Here is a 16260-nt window from a genome sequence, read left to right as displayed (position 1 = left end):
AGAGGGATATTCTGTTACTTCAACAAAATTTCTTCAGAAAAACTACAATAAAAAGCCACTAACAGTATTATCACCAACAGCAATCAGACAACTTCAACGTAACATCATATTCAGGCCCCCCTAAATTTTGCTTTTACTCAGCCGCAGTAACATGTTACTTCTCTTCTGACCAGAAAACAGTATCATGCATGCCACAGAGAGAAAAGATGTCACTGGATGTATTAGGTATATGTAGCAAGGTTTTGGTAGCAGTAGGCCTGCAGATACGGCCTCTGTAAGAAGAGTCCAGCAGCTGCCCCATGTTAGATACAGGCCAGTTTCAGCCAGCTCCAAAGCAACCTGCTGCTGGCCAGAGCCGAGCCAATAAGTGATGTTGTTTGAGCCTCTGGGACAGCAGATTTAAGAAAGGGGAAAAAAAACTAGCTACTCATCAGCAGTTGAAAGAGAGGAGTGAGCACCAGCCCTGAAGCCCCCAAGGTGAGTGCAGCAGGAGGGCAGGAGGTGCTCCAGGCAGGCAGCAGCAGTTCCCTTGTGGTCTGTGGAGAGGCCCCTGGTGGAGCAGGCTGTCCCCCTGCAGCCCATGGGTCCCACATGGAGCAGATCTCCACGCTGCAGCCCGTGGAGGAGCCCCTGGTGGAGCAGGTGGATGCGGCCTGGAGGAGGCTGCGGCCCATGGAGAGCCCCCGCAGGAGCAGGCCCCGGGCCGGAGCTGCAGCCCGTGGAGAGAAGCCCACGCAGGAGCAGGGGTCTGGGGGGAGCTGCCGCACACCTGTGGGGGACCCGTGCTGGAGCAGTTTGCTCCTGGGGCATGGATGGACCCCGTGGTACGGAGCCGTGTGGGAGCAGTTCCTGAAGAGCTGCTGCCTGTGGGCAGCCCCCGCAGGCTCAGTTCAGGAAGGAGGGCATCCTGTGGGAGGGACCCCGCGTGGAGCAGGGGCAGAGAGGGACCGTGAAGGAGCGACGGAGACAAAGCGTCGGGGAGTGACTGTAGCCCACATTCCCGTTCCCCTGCATCGCTCAGGGGGAGGAGGTGGCAGAGGGTGGATGGGGCAAGGTGGTTTTATTTTTTCTTTGTTTCTCACTTTTCTTGTTAGTAATAGGTAATAAATTTCTCTAATCTCCCTATGCTAAGTCTGTTTTGTCTGCGACAATAACTGTTGAGTGATCTCCCAGTCCTTCTCTCAACTCTTGAGCCCTCTTCATCGTATTTTCTCCCTCTTTCTCTTTGAGGAGGGGGAGTGAGAGAGCGGTTTGTGGTGGAGCTTGGCTGCCCAGCTGAGGAAAACCACCACACTGTACAATTACTGATTTTCAGCAGTGCTCTAGCACATCAGCTGTACCAACGCAGCTGAAGAATCCACTTGCCCAACTGAACAAACACATCTCTCACATGCTGCACACAATGCTATCACTATTGGCTGTATCAGCTTTTATAATTAAGCTTTAGAAACTGAGTCATGAGAACGTGATTGTTACATCAGGTCTGAAGTATCATACTCCAGACAAAGGAAATCAGTGCTCTCTCAACATACTCATCTCTTCTGATTTGCATTATTAATGATCACATATTCATATTAGAGAACCTAAGTAGCAGACACTAATAGCTTCTCGTACTGTCAGTCAACCACTAGACATTTTTCTAAAGCACACTAATAACCAGTTCTCTACCACTATAGTTTGCATTTGAATACAGAGTGATAATGTTTTCCAGTTTATCCAGAAGCCTGCCTTAAAATAGTTAATGCCTTAACTGGAGTGGCGTAAGCATGTCGATTATATTCAGCATCCTATAGCTAAGTCAACTGAACAGAAATAAGCGAAGATATCACTAAATCACTGAGAGCAATTTATCCACCTAAGCAGTCTAACACGCAACACTGTAGAACTGCTGCTAGAGGACTGCACAGCTTGCTGCTACAGCACGCAAGCGGCAACCCACACCAAAACAAATCAAGTGCTTTTGTTTCATTTCCAAAAACGCCACACCTTCGAGTTCCAAAGCTTGCTTTCACTGATGTCACTGAGGCCGTAAAACGCTTACTGCACAAGGTTTCTCCGTCTCATGACCATCTTATCAGCTCTGAAGTACACAGCTCCTTGTTCAGCTCTGGAATACAGTTCAGTGCCGAAAACCAGCTCAGGACGCTTTTTCCTCAACCCGCGTTAGGCCGGGGAAGGGAAGAGGCACGCACCGCCCACAAGCGGCACCCACCAGCGCCGGGAGAGACCCAACACGGCGGAAGGCGACGGGTGAGCTCTCCTCCCGGGCCGGCAGACGCTGCCCGGCCGCCGCAGACCCCCGGCCCCGCCGCACAGCCCGGCACGGAGCCTCGGCTGCTCCCGGCTGCTCCCCCGGCGGCGCACCGCGGCCCCTCGCCGGAGGAGCCGTTGGAGCGGCGGCCAAGGGAGCACCAAAGGGCTTCGGGAACGCGCCCGCCCCGCGGTGCCGCAGCGGGGGGACGGCGGCAGAGCCCCCCCCAGCGCTCACCTCACGGGCGGCGGCTCCGGGACGGCGGCGCCCCTTGTTTGCGCGCCCGGCGGCCGCTCGGCGCATGTGCGGCGCCCGCCCCTGGCGGCGGCGGCGGAGCAGCGGCGGCCGCCATCTTGTGGCTCGGCGCAGGCGCGGGGCAGTGCCGACATGGCGCCTGCGCCCCCGCACGACCCCGCCCGCTGCGCTGCCACGTCGCCGCACGGCGCTGTGGGTGCGCCCACAACATCCGTGTTACATTTTTTTATTTTATTTATTTATTTTTACTTAGTCAACAAAATCCATGTTAAAAAAAAAAAAACAAAGACTTTGTTTTTATTCGCCTGACCTCTGTATTGAAATGACAACGGTTTCGCTCACCGTTCCGCATGAGTCACTTTCTTTGTAGGGCGCAGTCTCTGAGGGCCAGGAGTGTGATTTTCAAAGCACTTTAAGCCAGTTTGCAAATCCGTTTGCCTCAGAAGCTCACGAAAGTCCATTTTGATTGGCAACGTTGTGGCAGCCCACGCGTCAGGGCCCCGAGGGCCCCAGGGGCTGCACAGCTTTGCCTTGGTGGCCTTCTGTATCTTCTGCCCAGGCCTTCTCTTTAAGCTCCATCGCACGGGCTAGCATGTAACTAACCTTTCTCTGATGAGCCAAGGCCTCCTCTTTGTCATTTATCTGCACGTTTATTTAAAATGGAAAGACAAGAAAGAAGCTATAAGAACAAGGCAATCCGTGTAAATCAACAATTACGTTTGTTCTAGGGAATCATGCCGACTATTAAATAAAACAAAAAACTAACCAAATCTATTAATATCTTCAGGATTTCATGAGGGTTGTCTAGTTCTTCAACTTTCCTGCTGTCCACGTCTGATGAGAGCAGGCTTGATAATTTCTGTCCGAGATTATTGTTCCCTTGTAACTTGACAGACCCTAAGAAAAAGTATATAAATTATGGAAATGCTTAAGAGAAAAGCTGCTTTGGGACAAAATGGGCATGCATAAAGCTGAACTCCAAGCAACCTCTCTAAAAGGGCACTGCACGCTACAGCTTGTACAGTACATAATACGGCAAGTTATTTGCCTGCAGCACCATCCCTGCCATCTCTTAAAGGCTAAATGGACTTTTCATCATTGACTTTGGGCAAATTGAAAATAAAAGTTATTTTTGCCATATGAAAATTAAACTTTGGCTCTAACTAAATGGCAATTCATGGTAATGTGTTTTTAAGCAGTTGGTAGCCTAAAAAAATAGATTTCTTTGGCACAACTTGTTAAATTTGTAAGATTTATAAAAAGATCAACATACATTAAAATTACAAAATGCTGGTATCACAATATAGAGCTTCGTAATAATGACGTTGGTAAAAGGGAAACAGACACTGAAGACGTATCCTGTCTTGCTTCCTGGGGGTGCCCAAGGAATCCAGAAGACCCACAAAACTTCTAAGCCTGGCACATTACAGGTCAATAGCTAACACAAATACATCTTGAAATGCGTTCTGCTCCTCAATTCTATGGTTTTGACCATAACATAAGTATTTAAATACTTCTCTTTATGCTTTTTCTTAAAAAGAAAAGGATAATGACAAATCTTCCTCTCTTACAAAGGGATTTGTAATTTGTGGATGATCATGCTAAGCAGTAGTAGAAGAAGAAGAAATACTAATGCCAGGAAATATGTAATGAAAAACTGAAAATTTAAAAATAATTGTATTCAGTATTTCAGAAAAAGCTCAGTATATATCTTTTTGCAAGTCTCCTTCCCTAAGTCTTACACATAATTAAAAAAAAAATATGTTGATAACATCTTGAACAGCCAGGCTAAACTTTCCAGATGCTACCTTTCTTTTGTGCTGCTGAGATCTTTAATATCTAGAATATTACTGTCATCCTGGATAAGTCTATTTATTCTAGCATGATTTAACTCAGATAATTTACTTCACGAGCATGTAATAAAAAAGGCTACGTTAAAAGCTAGACTAGTAACACCAACATCCTACAGTAGTTTTTATATTATGATTACTGTAATAGTCCACTTATACCCAGACATCCTGCATTACATGAGAAACTTCTGGTAGAAGTTTGTGAACTGTGTGCCACACTGCTTAGTGTATTTATGGGTTTCACATTTTTCCTTTTTTTCTGGGCTCTTCAGAAGTCTCAGTCAGCAATTAAACAACAACCACATATTTGATGCAATAAAAGTCTGCCTGTGCCCCTTTGTCAACTGACTTCTTTTCTATTTGACTGTTACTGATACATAACATGCCCAGTTACCATCCTCTTTCAGACGTTTCCAGTTTATAAATTTTGTTTCCTTTTTAATCTTTATCACTTCTGCAAGTCTCAGAGCTTGGTCCTTTCGCTGCATTAACTGCTGTTCGAATGCAATTCTGAAGGCATCTGCCATTATATAAGCTTCATCTTTACTCTTCTTCAGAAGTTCGATCTGGTTTTGATTAAGAGAAAATGTGAAGTGTATTAAGCAATTTGGAAGCAATAATGAATTTAAAAGGTAAGTTAAGAGACAGACTAAAGCCACTAATGCAGTTCAGCACTTCCATATTACCAGGTCACCATAGTGGTTCCCAAGGCAGACCTGTGCACATAAAAGGGAACTGATGAGGCACCAGGCAAATTTTAAATATATCTAATTGGGGAAGTAGTATAAAACCAGACTAAACAGTTTCTTGTTACGTAAAGAGATATGTTTTGAAGTGTGTATTTAAGTCCGTACCCTTTTCTACGCATGTACCTGACACCACCTACACACTGCGTTAGCTATGCTGCTGGTGGTGCCTACTTATCTCTGCGCATGCAGACCAGCTTGTTCCGTACCAGTATGCTGAGCAGAAAAAAAAAAAAAAGGTATAATAACCCTGATACAAAAGAGGTATGAAAGTATTAAAGAGGTGGTTGATGCCTCATGCCTGTCTAAGAGGCATCTGGATGACGCTCTTACTGATAAGTTTTAATTTGCGGTCAGCCCCAATGTAGTCTGGTGGTTGGACTCAATCTTTGGAGGTTCCTTCCAACTGGAACTATTCTATTCTGTTCCACTTATTTTCAAGATCCATACGTCAGTTGGAACTTCTGCACTAGAATGGTGAGTAAGGTTACCACACTTGCAGGTTCAAATACAAATTAGAAGAAAAATTCTTCTTTCTAAAACTATAGATTTACTAAATTAAAGACTTTAAGGGCTTGAAAATAATTTTATTGATTTATTTGTGATGTAAATACACCATGACCTAGCTGGATGAGCAGTTGTTTGAATGCTGACGTCAACACGAGGGAGTGGTGTAATGGGGTGGAATGCACTGACAGGAAAGGGAAAAGAAAATTATCCTTTTCAGAGGAAGTCCACACTCACATTGTGTACACATTTACAGAGTGTAATACATTTTGAGTGTGTATATTTTTATATTAAAAATACAAGTGGAAGAAAACTGAACAAGATTTATTTTTTTACTAGTAGATCTTTAAAATCATAATTACAGTTTTATATCAGCAACAATCAGGGCATCACAAACAAACAGTATTTCTGGGATGCATTCTTGTTTTAAAACACATCAGTTTGCATAAGGTTATTTTTTTTTTTTGAGCAAATTTGGTTTTCTGATCTCTCTACTTGTTTATATCTAAGTCAAGCAGCATTACCTCTTGCTTGAGATGAAGAAGTTGTTTTCGAGTGACAGCTGCCATTTTAGCACAGGAACAAGGTTGACCCCCAGAAGTATTGCAGGTGCAGGCTCCAAGAACTGCCAGCTTAAAATCCAAAACAAATCACCAGTTAAGTATCAGCATACACACCACAATGCAAGAGATGCCAAATGACTTAGCAAAAAACATTCTGAAGCTACAGAGGGAATGTAAGGGTCAGGGAAACCAGGCCACAAAGATTCAGGCATGATTTCTTTTAACTCACAATGACGCATGTCAAGTATATTTTTCAGCACTAATCTCATATCACTAATGTACTTTCTGTGAATCTAAATATGCCCATTAGCTGTTCAAATCTGAACTCACTACTACAAAGGCAGCAGAGGAGATGGGCTTTAAAAGTCTTCTGTTCGGTACTTATCTACAAAGCAATGCTCAAGAAAATCAAGGTGAAACAGTAGTGTGCTCATACGTAAGAAGAGCCACGACTGCATTCCAGTAAATCTGTGTCAATACATCCCTGTAAACACTGCTCCCCTCCAGCTTTCACCGTGATGCAGGTATCAAACAAATAAAGTCTTACACTGTGATCTTGCCAGACTGAGCACTTTTGGAAAGATTAATAAATGCATTGTATCCTAGAGCCTGCTTTTTATATTGTAAAGGAAGAAAGTTTAGAATGCAGATTTCCAGATGACAATCTGGGACAGAAGGCCATCACCCTATGTTCTTAGATACATCACCGAGGTTATTAGGACATCCTCCACCGAGCAGGAATTTGCTGACAGCCCTTCTACTTTACTGGAAGGAGGTAACCTAAAGGCAGAAATTGTCAGCCTGCTTATGCTACTGCAGACCTCATTAGAACACATCTTTGAACCAGCCATTTTGAAAAACACACTTCATACTTACTTCGAGACCGGTAATATCTGTGATGTTGCTTCTATTCAGGGACATGTTTTCCTGAACAACCTTCTGTTTGTTCACATCCAGCATCGCAAGAAATTCCAAGCACTGCTGATTCAGGACTATGAAATAAACAAGGAAAATAATTGAAAAGTCTGCTGTTCTGATTTTCTTAATTTCATAGTTTAACTACAGGCAAATGATGCAGTTTTGTAGTATAAGCATCTGGGGAATACGATGAGACTATGTAGATTTACAAACTCAGATCCCACTTGTTTTTTCTTCTGTCTTTTCCTAGAGCTGATGACCCATTTACAGAGATACTGTCTCAAATATTCCTTTTCCATTATGTGCTCATGTCTCTTCCACTTACAACTAAGGCAGCAGACTTTTTTTTTTTTTTTAGAAAAACACACTGTTGGGAAAATAATGATCTGTTTCAGCCATTTTAATGGTTTTTGGAAACCAAAAATAAGGGAAAGGAGCTTGAGATGTGTGACCCAACCCAGCATGGGCATAGCATACAGTTTGGAAAACTCCATTATAAAGCTGACAAGCTGAATACGTCAAAGTTTTTGCTATGGGAATCTAGAGACATTAGAAGTGTGTATCTCCAGTAATGACTTTAATTGTAGCAGAAGCATTCTGTAGCTTTCCTGGCCTGTTGCTCCCTCCTTACAGATCATGAACTGGAACACAAGAGGTTGTTTCCCTCCACACCCAGTGTGTCACCAAGCCAGTGAGATAAGATGGGTCTGTTTCTTTCAGACCCGATCTACTTTTTATGCTACACGTACCCTGACTTTTCCTATCATTTAATATATTTTTTCCAGTTAAAGTGACAATGTGACAAGAATAACAAACAGTACTTGTCTATTTAAAGAGATTTGCTGCATATCCACTAATATCAGTTGTCAGTAAAAATAGACTTGTCCTGACGGAAAGCTTCATTCATAGTTAACTCCTGAATTATTCCAGAGCAACAGTATAGTAAGAGGAACAGTGGCTGATGGCTTACTTGCATTTTCAGACTTAAGCGTTTTAACTTCCTCAGTTCTCAGTTTCAATGCTTCCTTAAGAGCTGCGTTTTCACAATATATCCTGCAGAATTTAGAAAAAGGCTGTATTATCTTTGAAATAAATATTTTTTAAAAATGGGAAATCAAATGAAAAAAAACATTAGCTGGTTAAAATGTATCTACTATTTCTACAAATTAAAATTAGGATTACTGAAAAGAACAGGGAAAAAAATGAAAACTGAAAATAGTTGAGTGTTCAATTTGACAAGATATTACACATATATCATCACTTTCCTCACTTGTAATTTTTTTAAGGAAAAAAATTCTACTATTTTTATGTAATAAAGTCTACCAATAATAAGTGGTGTGTTGCTAGATCTGAATCTGCTAGTCAGGGCCAGTAAACTAGGTGAAACTACTTCTAGCCAGTTTTCTGAAAAAAAATAGGCAAGAAAGACATTTTATACACCCAGCATTTTTTGATGGGAGATTCTCATTAAAAACTAATTAACTCCCCTCCGCCTGGTCAAGCATATGAAAATAACTAAATATTCTTAATAATGCAAAGTACAGATTGCACAGGGGCTGGTGACCACAGTACACCTGAGGGACTCTGCGTAGGCTTGTTATGGGCACTGAACCAAGGCTAAGAAGTCAGGCTATGCCACACTGGCTTCTGCAGGGTCACTCCCAGTTATTCAGGCTGCAGTTGGCTCTGCAGAAGCAAAAGCAAGAATCTCTGCATTCATGTGGAGGTTTCTCTACAATCCAGATAACACACGCTGTTCAAACAGGCTGACGTTTATAATAAAACCACACCCACAACCAATTTAATTGTGTCTGTGTGTGCTCAAGTGAAAGTTTTTTTTTTTTAAAAAAAAAGCAATAAAAAAAATGTTTCACATGAAAGTACATCGTGCCCCAAACTTCAGAGCTTAACAAGAGATGTCTTTAAGTACTATTAGAAACTCATTAAAATCATAATTACCATTAGAAACTCAATAAAATTTTTATTGTAAACCTCTGAAACACTTGCTAGCAATTTCTTGCTTCCTTGAAAACAGGAAATTGTTACTGGACATACGACAATACGGCTTGGGTCTCGATTTTAGAAAGTAAACTTCCTGTAATCTTAATACTCTTGCAAAGAACAGCTGTACTTTTCAGCATTGCAAACTGAGAACATACAACAGACATTTATAATGCATTTTGCCATTTTTCCATTCAACAGGAAATGCTTCCAGGAAATCTGAAGTCCTAAATGTTATAGCAATATACATTTTTCGGTGTATCTCTTCAGCTGCCAGTAAATGCAGCATACTGTGACTTCATGTTTTTGTTTAAAGCTAAATAATAACTTGGAGTATTGCCTTTGAATAAAGAAAGGGAAATACACATTCTTCTCATCCTTGTGTCTCAGATTTCTGAAAACCTTTTTGCAGAGACTACAGTTCATGTCTTCAGCTCATAGCTTGCAGCTTTCTGAAGCTCAGTCTCCAGCTTCCAACCATTAACAGTAATTTTGTTACTCACAGCTATCTCGCACCTCTTGCTACTTTCCTGAGTCCACAAAGCCAAGTGGTTTTTCAAAAAGGATTCCTTGACATTGCAACTATGTTAAGAGGTGAACAAGATACAAAATCTTAGCAAAACTCTTCTTACCAATGAATAGTTTCTGTTTTTTTTTTTTTTTTTTTTTTTTTATTCTTTGATGCTAAGTATGAAAGTTTTAAATAAAAAACTCCACTAAAATAACTGTAACTCTGATGTGTAGAGGTCAGACATACTATATGTACATTTAAATAAGCGAGGCTGCTGGTCACTTTTTCAATGTCTGTTATTGCATTATTAGTTTAGTGCCTCTGGCTTCTTCTGCTTGCCTATCTATACCTTCAGTCCATCCAGAATAATTCTTACTTAAACAAAGAACCAGTTGATCTGCCTCTCTCAAAAGCACTCAATTTTACCTGTACCTAGTCTCATACCTACAATGCAAGAAAGTAAAGCAATGATTAACCAGCAAACGATATTTCCACATGCAAGCACATACCATTATTTTCCATGCCTCATTTACATTTAAAGTAAATAGAGACAGTCTGGTTCCTGCTGACTAACATAATAAAGTAAAAGGATAAAAATGAAAACTGAACCTAGCAAAGCCAGCCAGCTAAAGAATTGGACTTATTAATTTTAGTAGTTTTAACTGAAAAATACAAATCTGACTAACATGAAAATTAAATTCATCTTCCCAAATCATGAAGGAAATTTTGAAAGAAAAAACAACAAATAAAACAAACAAACAAAACAACATCAACAACAAAAAACAACCACCAACACCACCACCAGAAGACCTAATGAAGCAAACTTGGAACAAGATGAAGACGACATATGGCATAAAATGGGGTTAAAAAAAAAAAAGAAAGAAAAAAGAAACAGTTAAATACCTGTCATATTTTTCTGTCCATGTATCTTCTATGTTTTTAAATCTATCCTGATCAAATTCAATTTCCCATTGCAAAATGTTTATTTCCTGTAGAGACAAAACAAACCAGCAGAAGTTCATTATAATCTTCAGAACGGAAGGAAGAAATGGAACAGCTAGTGCTGTATTTGGCACTGACTGAGACTAAGGTGACCAACAGTAACTACTATCTATGTCTTTTAAAATGAATTTGGCAGCAGACAATAATGAGTTTCTGCGTCACTAACCTATTTGTTCCAGACCATGCTGAACGCGCTAATGCTTGTACTGGCTTATGACAAAAGCAAACCCATGCTGTCATGTTTCCCTCTTCCATTACTGTTCTGTGGAAAGGCCACATAAGAAGAGAAATAGAACTCTGTTTAATGAAGTAGCTCAAAGCGTTCCTCCTCCTCATCTTCCTGATTAAAATAGGGTATTTGTTTCTTAGACTTGTTTGGAAGTTCAAGGTTAACTCAGAAATAATGCAACTCAATATCAACAACTGTGAATCTCACAACACAGACCAACTGAAAACACAAAAAGAATTCCAGTATCTCGCAGTTATTATTTGTACACGGTGTAGCTGGAAAACATCTAGATCAAGAGTGATACATTAACATTTTCCCTTTCCACTTAAAAATAGAATTGCTGGGGAAAAAAAATGAGCTAATGGCAGATTGGGATAGATTTACATAAAGAGTATGACCACCCCTTGTTAATAGTGATGAACTTCTATGATTTCGTGCCAGTTTAAAGGAAACCTGCACCCTTACCTTTTCTAAAGTTCTCTTTTCTTCCTCAGTTTTTTGAAGCATTGCTTTTGTATGACTAGTGGCTTTATTAAATACTGCCTAAAAAAAAAAAAAGAAAAGGCACAACTGTCAAATACTGTAATTAAATAAAGCCCAATATTCAGTTGTACATCAATCAAGTCCATGCTCTTGGTTAACCAGGAGTGTGTTGAATTTCAAACATTAGCAATTATCTTATAAGTCCCCATGGGTTCTGATTTCAAGATACTAAATAGCTACACTGCATAACAAACTTGTGTTTCAATCCCCTAGACTCTTACTGAAAAATACCACATGACTTAGAAAGAGATCACGTCTGCAAGGACTGTCCACAAAATCAACTCTCAGAAAACTTGGTTACAACATACCTATACCTTGATCTAGGTTTGACTTATTACAAATGTCTGAGGGTAGAACCTGCAGAACTATAAACGGATTACGCAAGTATGCAGTTGATTTCAACATCATGCATTATGACAGTGAATAAAATATTACAATCCTGGAATCCTCAAGGATAAGTTACTGAGAATTTGCTACAACAGTAAAGTCTTCTTAAGTAACTGTGATGATTCCATGCAGAAAAAGTAGTAAATTGTAAGGGCCTAGTCTGTACAGACTTGCAGACTCAGCGTTTTTAAAGTATAGCCCTAGGAAGACTTTAAGTTTTGTGGGGTTTGATGAAGAGTGGCAGAAATATATACATATATTTTTTCCTTTACCACAAAGTAAGCAGAAAATTTCTGAACAACTCCTACCATGCTCTGCAGAATTCTTAGGGCTTCATCTTTTCCTTCAAGCTGTCTTTGAGAAGCTTCAAGCTCAACTTTCAAAATTTCAATTTCCTGAAGCAAAATAAAACAGGCACACTAGGTAAAAGTCAAGATAATCCTGTTAAAAACTCAAGTATAACATCAATGTAAATTTGCCTTTCCCTCCAAAAAAATCTCCTCTTGTTTTTATCCTCTTTGATTCTTTTCTAATAGCTTGCTGGTGATGAAATGTTAACAGCACATGCTAGCGCAAAATCCTTAAAGAATACTTGCAATTTTTCATTCTGTTCTCTTCCAGTGGATTTAGGAAAACAAAACAAACCACTAAATATTGCAGTTCTCCCTTGATAAAGAAGTTGTATATACCAACATAGGTCTAGAGCATTTACATTAAGTGAGCAAACAATAAATTTCTTTATACATGCAGCAGAAAGAAAATATACTATAAACATTAATAGCACTTAGGACTTACTATACATTTATAATATGATGTATTATAAATATATTATACAAAATATCAGTACTCTATAGAATGGATATTATTTCAGGATTATCTGTTAGATCAAGACCATTACCTGTCCAGAACAAAACAACAGCAAAAACGAGATAGATTCTTGATCCAGTCATGCCTTTACGCAACATTCCTCCCTTTAGAAGAAGGCAGTTTTTCAATTTCCAAGAAGTCAAAGAAAATTCACTACTTTGTATAGTGACTTTTGCTTAACCTCTATGTAGGTCCCTTGATTGTTCATCTGTGGCTATCCAAAACATATTTCATAGGTCTTTTAGTTCTAGTATTTCAGCAGTTGATACTGGGATTGTATCTGTGGGCAGTGCCAATTTATTACCTTCATTTTATTGAAAACTAGTAAGGTTCCTGGACATTTTAAGTTGCTCTGCAGTAAAGGTTCTTCATAGGACAGCTTAAAGACAGCTTAAAAGTGCCATACCATGAGGTATTTTGAGCTAAAAGAACACAGTAAAGGTGAAGTATATGTTTTTACAGCTGAGATCACTCTGTTTTTTCTGCCTGTACTGATGCCAACACAATTATCCACAGTAAAATTAAAAACATAGGAGTTGACTACCTTCTGGTAAAAATGTATATTAAAAAGCCAAAGACTATTCAGTTTACTTTCCAGATTTTCAGGCGCAAACCTCAATAAAAAGGAAAAACTGCAAGAAAAGAAATACAATCCCTCTAACATTCTCTACATCTTTAAAAATACTCTTTCCCTCTAAAAATCCAGAGTATAAACTGCATCTCACACTATGATTCCCTAGCATAAAATTGAATTAGGCTTCCAAGTAGTACATGAGTTTCAAGAATCTGATTCCATCCAAGATTCTGACCATGCAAACATCTGCCAAAGTAACACTATACTTTACTTCAATACATTAAAATGAAATGCCAATTTCAAGAACAGCATACCTGGCAGTGTTACTAACCTCTAGAGCTTCTCGAAGTTGTTGCTTCAGTTCTTCATTTGACATTTCAGTACTGGATTTTGTAAAATTGATAGGAGATACTAGAATATGAGATACTAAAACAGTTACAAAAGAAAATATGATAATTTGCTTTAACCTGAAAACAGGAAACATGCAGAGATGATTTTCATATATGTTTTTTTTTTTCCTCCTGGAGCTAATAAGCAGATCTAAGAAATATATAAATCCTAAACTCAAACATTGTTTCATGGTTAGAGAAACCAAATGGAAAAAAAAAAAAGAAAAAGAAAAAGAAAAAGAGAAGTCATAAAGAAATCTAAAATAAAGTAAATTTCAAGGTGAAAATTTCCATTTAGAAATAACAACAAATTTGTGATCTCTACTCCCAAAATAATTTAATTTTTTAGATTCCTTTTAAATTGCAACTTTTCTTCAACTGCACCTGACACAACAGTAGCTAGTGCAATTCAGAAGTCAGGCCAATGTTTAAGACACTGAGATGAAGTACAATGGTGTATTCTGCAGGATTCAATGTTTGTCTAAACAAGCGGTTCCTATTGGCACCATTTTTCCTTAAACTGAGCAGCACAGAAATATATTAACACACAGCCTCCTGCTAAATCCAAGTCACGTTCATGTGGGATTTAGTTGTGCTTTCATGGATAGCGCTGTGTGGATGATCTAGATGAACAACCTAGGTCCAAGACAGCAGGAGCACTGGCAGGAGTACAGTGAGACCAACTGGAATTACATTGCTCTTGTACCATCTTCTCACTGACACTACTAAAACCTACAGAGAATAATTACATGGCTTAGTTTACTGCAGTGTGTAGAGAAGATAGTGTGGACTTGTTGCAAAGGAGAGAAATAAGCAAGTTTTATGGAAATACTTCAGTCAAAGCACTAAAAATGCAAAGCAAAGAAGCTAAAGTGTAAAGAACACCACTGCCTGTACCTGATTTTATTTAAAGTAGCATTTCTTCACAAGAAAAAATGAATGCCAACACTGAGATAACAGAGATGTACAGAAACTTCTTAACCTTAAAACTATGCCAGTTCAAAAATTTCAACTCAGTAACAAACAGGATTTTGAATATTTAGCCCTAAATTTTGGATGTAGTCTCTGGGAAGGTACATTCAAATCAGAAATCCAAACAAATCCATTAAATTTAATATACATACATATATATGTACGTATGTATCTTAAATCTAATAATAATATATATATACGCACACATATATATGTGTGTGTAGAGAAAAACAAAGCTGCTCTCTACCACAGGGTGTCACTTTCAAAGGCAAAACTAAATACTAGGAAGGGTCGTTTCACACTAAGTAGGGCCACAGCCCGAGCGGCTGGAAGGCAATTTCGGGAGGAAGAGCTTGGAGCAGAGACTACTTTGCTGCCTTGGTTACACCGAGTATCTCCTCCGTGCACTGCTCGCTGCCCTGACAGAACAAGACTCAAAGGCCACGCCGTGACAGACCCCAGGAGGCACGTGATGAACATGTGCCTGGAATCCTCTGCAGCTTCAGAGGGTTTTGGCAAACAGTTTACACTAAATTTGATGACGCCTCGTGAAGTAGCTCAGCTGCCCCGTTTTGCCAAGTTTTTCCTCAAGGTGAATAATCGACTCCAAATTAGTCTTACCGGAGCTCTTTTGTTGGGTCAAACTAGTAACAGGGTTTTTGGATGATCCATCGTAAAAGCTGTTTCGCTTGGAGCAGGGAAGAGCAGCTTCATTTTCCTCCACTCTCTTCGTTGACAAGAAACTATTGCAAGCCTTTCCAGATCCCTTCCTGGATCTAAACGAATAGTTTTGTGCATTTTCCCCTTCGTATGCAGCTCCAGGTCTTCTCCCCAGTCCGTTTCCCAAGTCTCCGCATGCCATGTCATCCTCTTCTGCTTCCTCCATCTTCCCTTCCTCCTGCTTTGTTTGCTTTTTCTCTCTTTTAATCGAGCGCGCGTCACTTTGCCCGCGTGGACAGCGCCCCTTCCCTGCCAACAGGTAATTTACCTGGAAAAACAAAAACAGCCCCTTCATTAAAGCGGCAAAATACCACCGAAATGGAAAACCCGAAGCTTTCAGCGTGGGGCTGCTCCCTGTTACCTGTCCCGCCTCCCTGGCGGTGCAGAAGGCGGCCAGTCCCCCAAATTCCCCCCGAAAACGCCCCAAGCCGCAGGGGTATCGCTCTGCTCGGTGGCGGCACGGCTGCGGGCACCGTGCGCCCTGCTCCCCCCGGGCACGGCTCGGCACGGCTCGGCACGGCGCCGCCTGCCGCCGGGACCCGGCCCCGGTGTCCGGGCAGGGCAGGGCAGGGCGGGCTGCGGCTCCTCCCGTGTTTTCCTGTGCGGTGCGTTGTGTTCTGCACACAGCCGCCCTCGCACGCAAAGCAGGTTTTGGGAACGGTTTCGAGTTCACCCAGCTTCGTGCCTACGTTTATTTTCCATCCATGCCTTCACCCTGAAAACTGCTACTCAAAACGAGGGCTTTTTCACCATGTTTGGTCGCGATCCAGCAAGGAAGCTCCAGATTTCTCCCACCATTTCCACTCACGGTCCTTGTGCACACGGGTTGATTTGCTGATGCGCTAACAGCACCTGAAGATGCTCTGCAGAAAGACTTTCGCTTCCTCTCAAACATTCCTGTCAGCCTCACCGAACTTTGATTAAAAAGATAGGATCTAAAACACGTAACAACAACACTCTTTACAATAGAATTTA

The 16260-nt window shown here is 40.7% G+C and overlaps 2 protein-coding genes across 4 annotated transcripts in view; both read right to left on the bottom strand.

Annotated features, from left to right (window-relative positions):
* The window catches only part of ZFYVE16 (zinc finger FYVE-type containing 16), a 35094-nt gene extending 32478 nt beyond the window's left edge, over positions 1-2616 (bottom strand). Inside the window, exon 1 of one of the 2 annotated variants that reach the window (XM_035567567.2) lies at positions 2489-2616. The gene's annotated coding sequence lies outside the window, so the exon portion shown is untranslated. Of the gene's footprint in view, positions 1-1984; positions 2166-2488 lie in introns of those variants that run through there. The other variant, XM_035567568.2, reaches the window with a different exon arrangement.
* A 374-nt stretch (positions 2617-2990) lies between these two features.
* CCDC125 (coiled-coil domain containing 125) lies at positions 2991-16239 on the bottom strand. Of its 2 annotated transcripts, none has more exons than XM_050716120.1 (12): positions 16036-16239; positions 15187-15553; positions 13536-13630; positions 12072-12158; positions 11299-11376; positions 10506-10591; positions 8061-8143; positions 7049-7164; positions 6134-6241; positions 4751-4922; positions 3273-3403; positions 2991-3148 (listed from the first exon to the last, which is right to left on the bottom strand). In XM_050716120.1, exons 1-12 carry the CDS (start codon positions 16081-16083, stop codon positions 2999-3001), a joined length of 1521 nt encoding a protein of 506 aa, XP_050572077.1. In that variant the 5' UTR covers positions 16084-16239; the 3' UTR covers positions 2991-2998. The 2 variants fall into 2 exon arrangements, with proteins under 2 accessions (XP_050572077.1, XP_035423464.1); XM_035567571.2 differs by lacking the exon at positions 16036-16239 and adding an exon at positions 15647-15790 and having other exon boundaries at positions 13536-13615.
* Between the last annotated feature and the right edge of the window lie 21 nt (positions 16240-16260).

This window comes from Cygnus atratus, chromosome Z, assembly GCF_013377495.2.
Source record: "Cygnus atratus isolate AKBS03 ecotype Queensland, Australia chromosome Z, CAtr_DNAZoo_HiC_assembly, whole genome shotgun sequence".
NCBI classification, from domain to species: Eukaryota; Metazoa; Chordata; class Aves; order Anseriformes; family Anatidae; genus Cygnus; species Cygnus atratus.
Note: the sequence above shows the minus strand (reverse complement) of the source record. Positions and strands in the feature narration are given on the sequence as shown.

Excerpts from the sequence above, each read along its gene's own strand:
- CCDC125 (XM_050716120.1), bottom strand. The coding sequence starts at position 16,083 with ATGGTGGGAGAAATCTGGAGCTTCCTTGCTGGATCGCGACCAAACATG. Across the intron at positions 8,144-10,505 it reads TGGACAGAAAAATATGACAG|GATATATTGTGAAAACGCAG; the intron begins GTATTTAACTGT and ends TAAATTCTGCAG. Across the intron at positions 4,923-6,133 it reads TTCTTCATCTCAAGCAAGAG|ATCGAACTTCTGAAGAAGAG; the intron begins GTAATGCTGCTT and ends AATCAAAACCAG.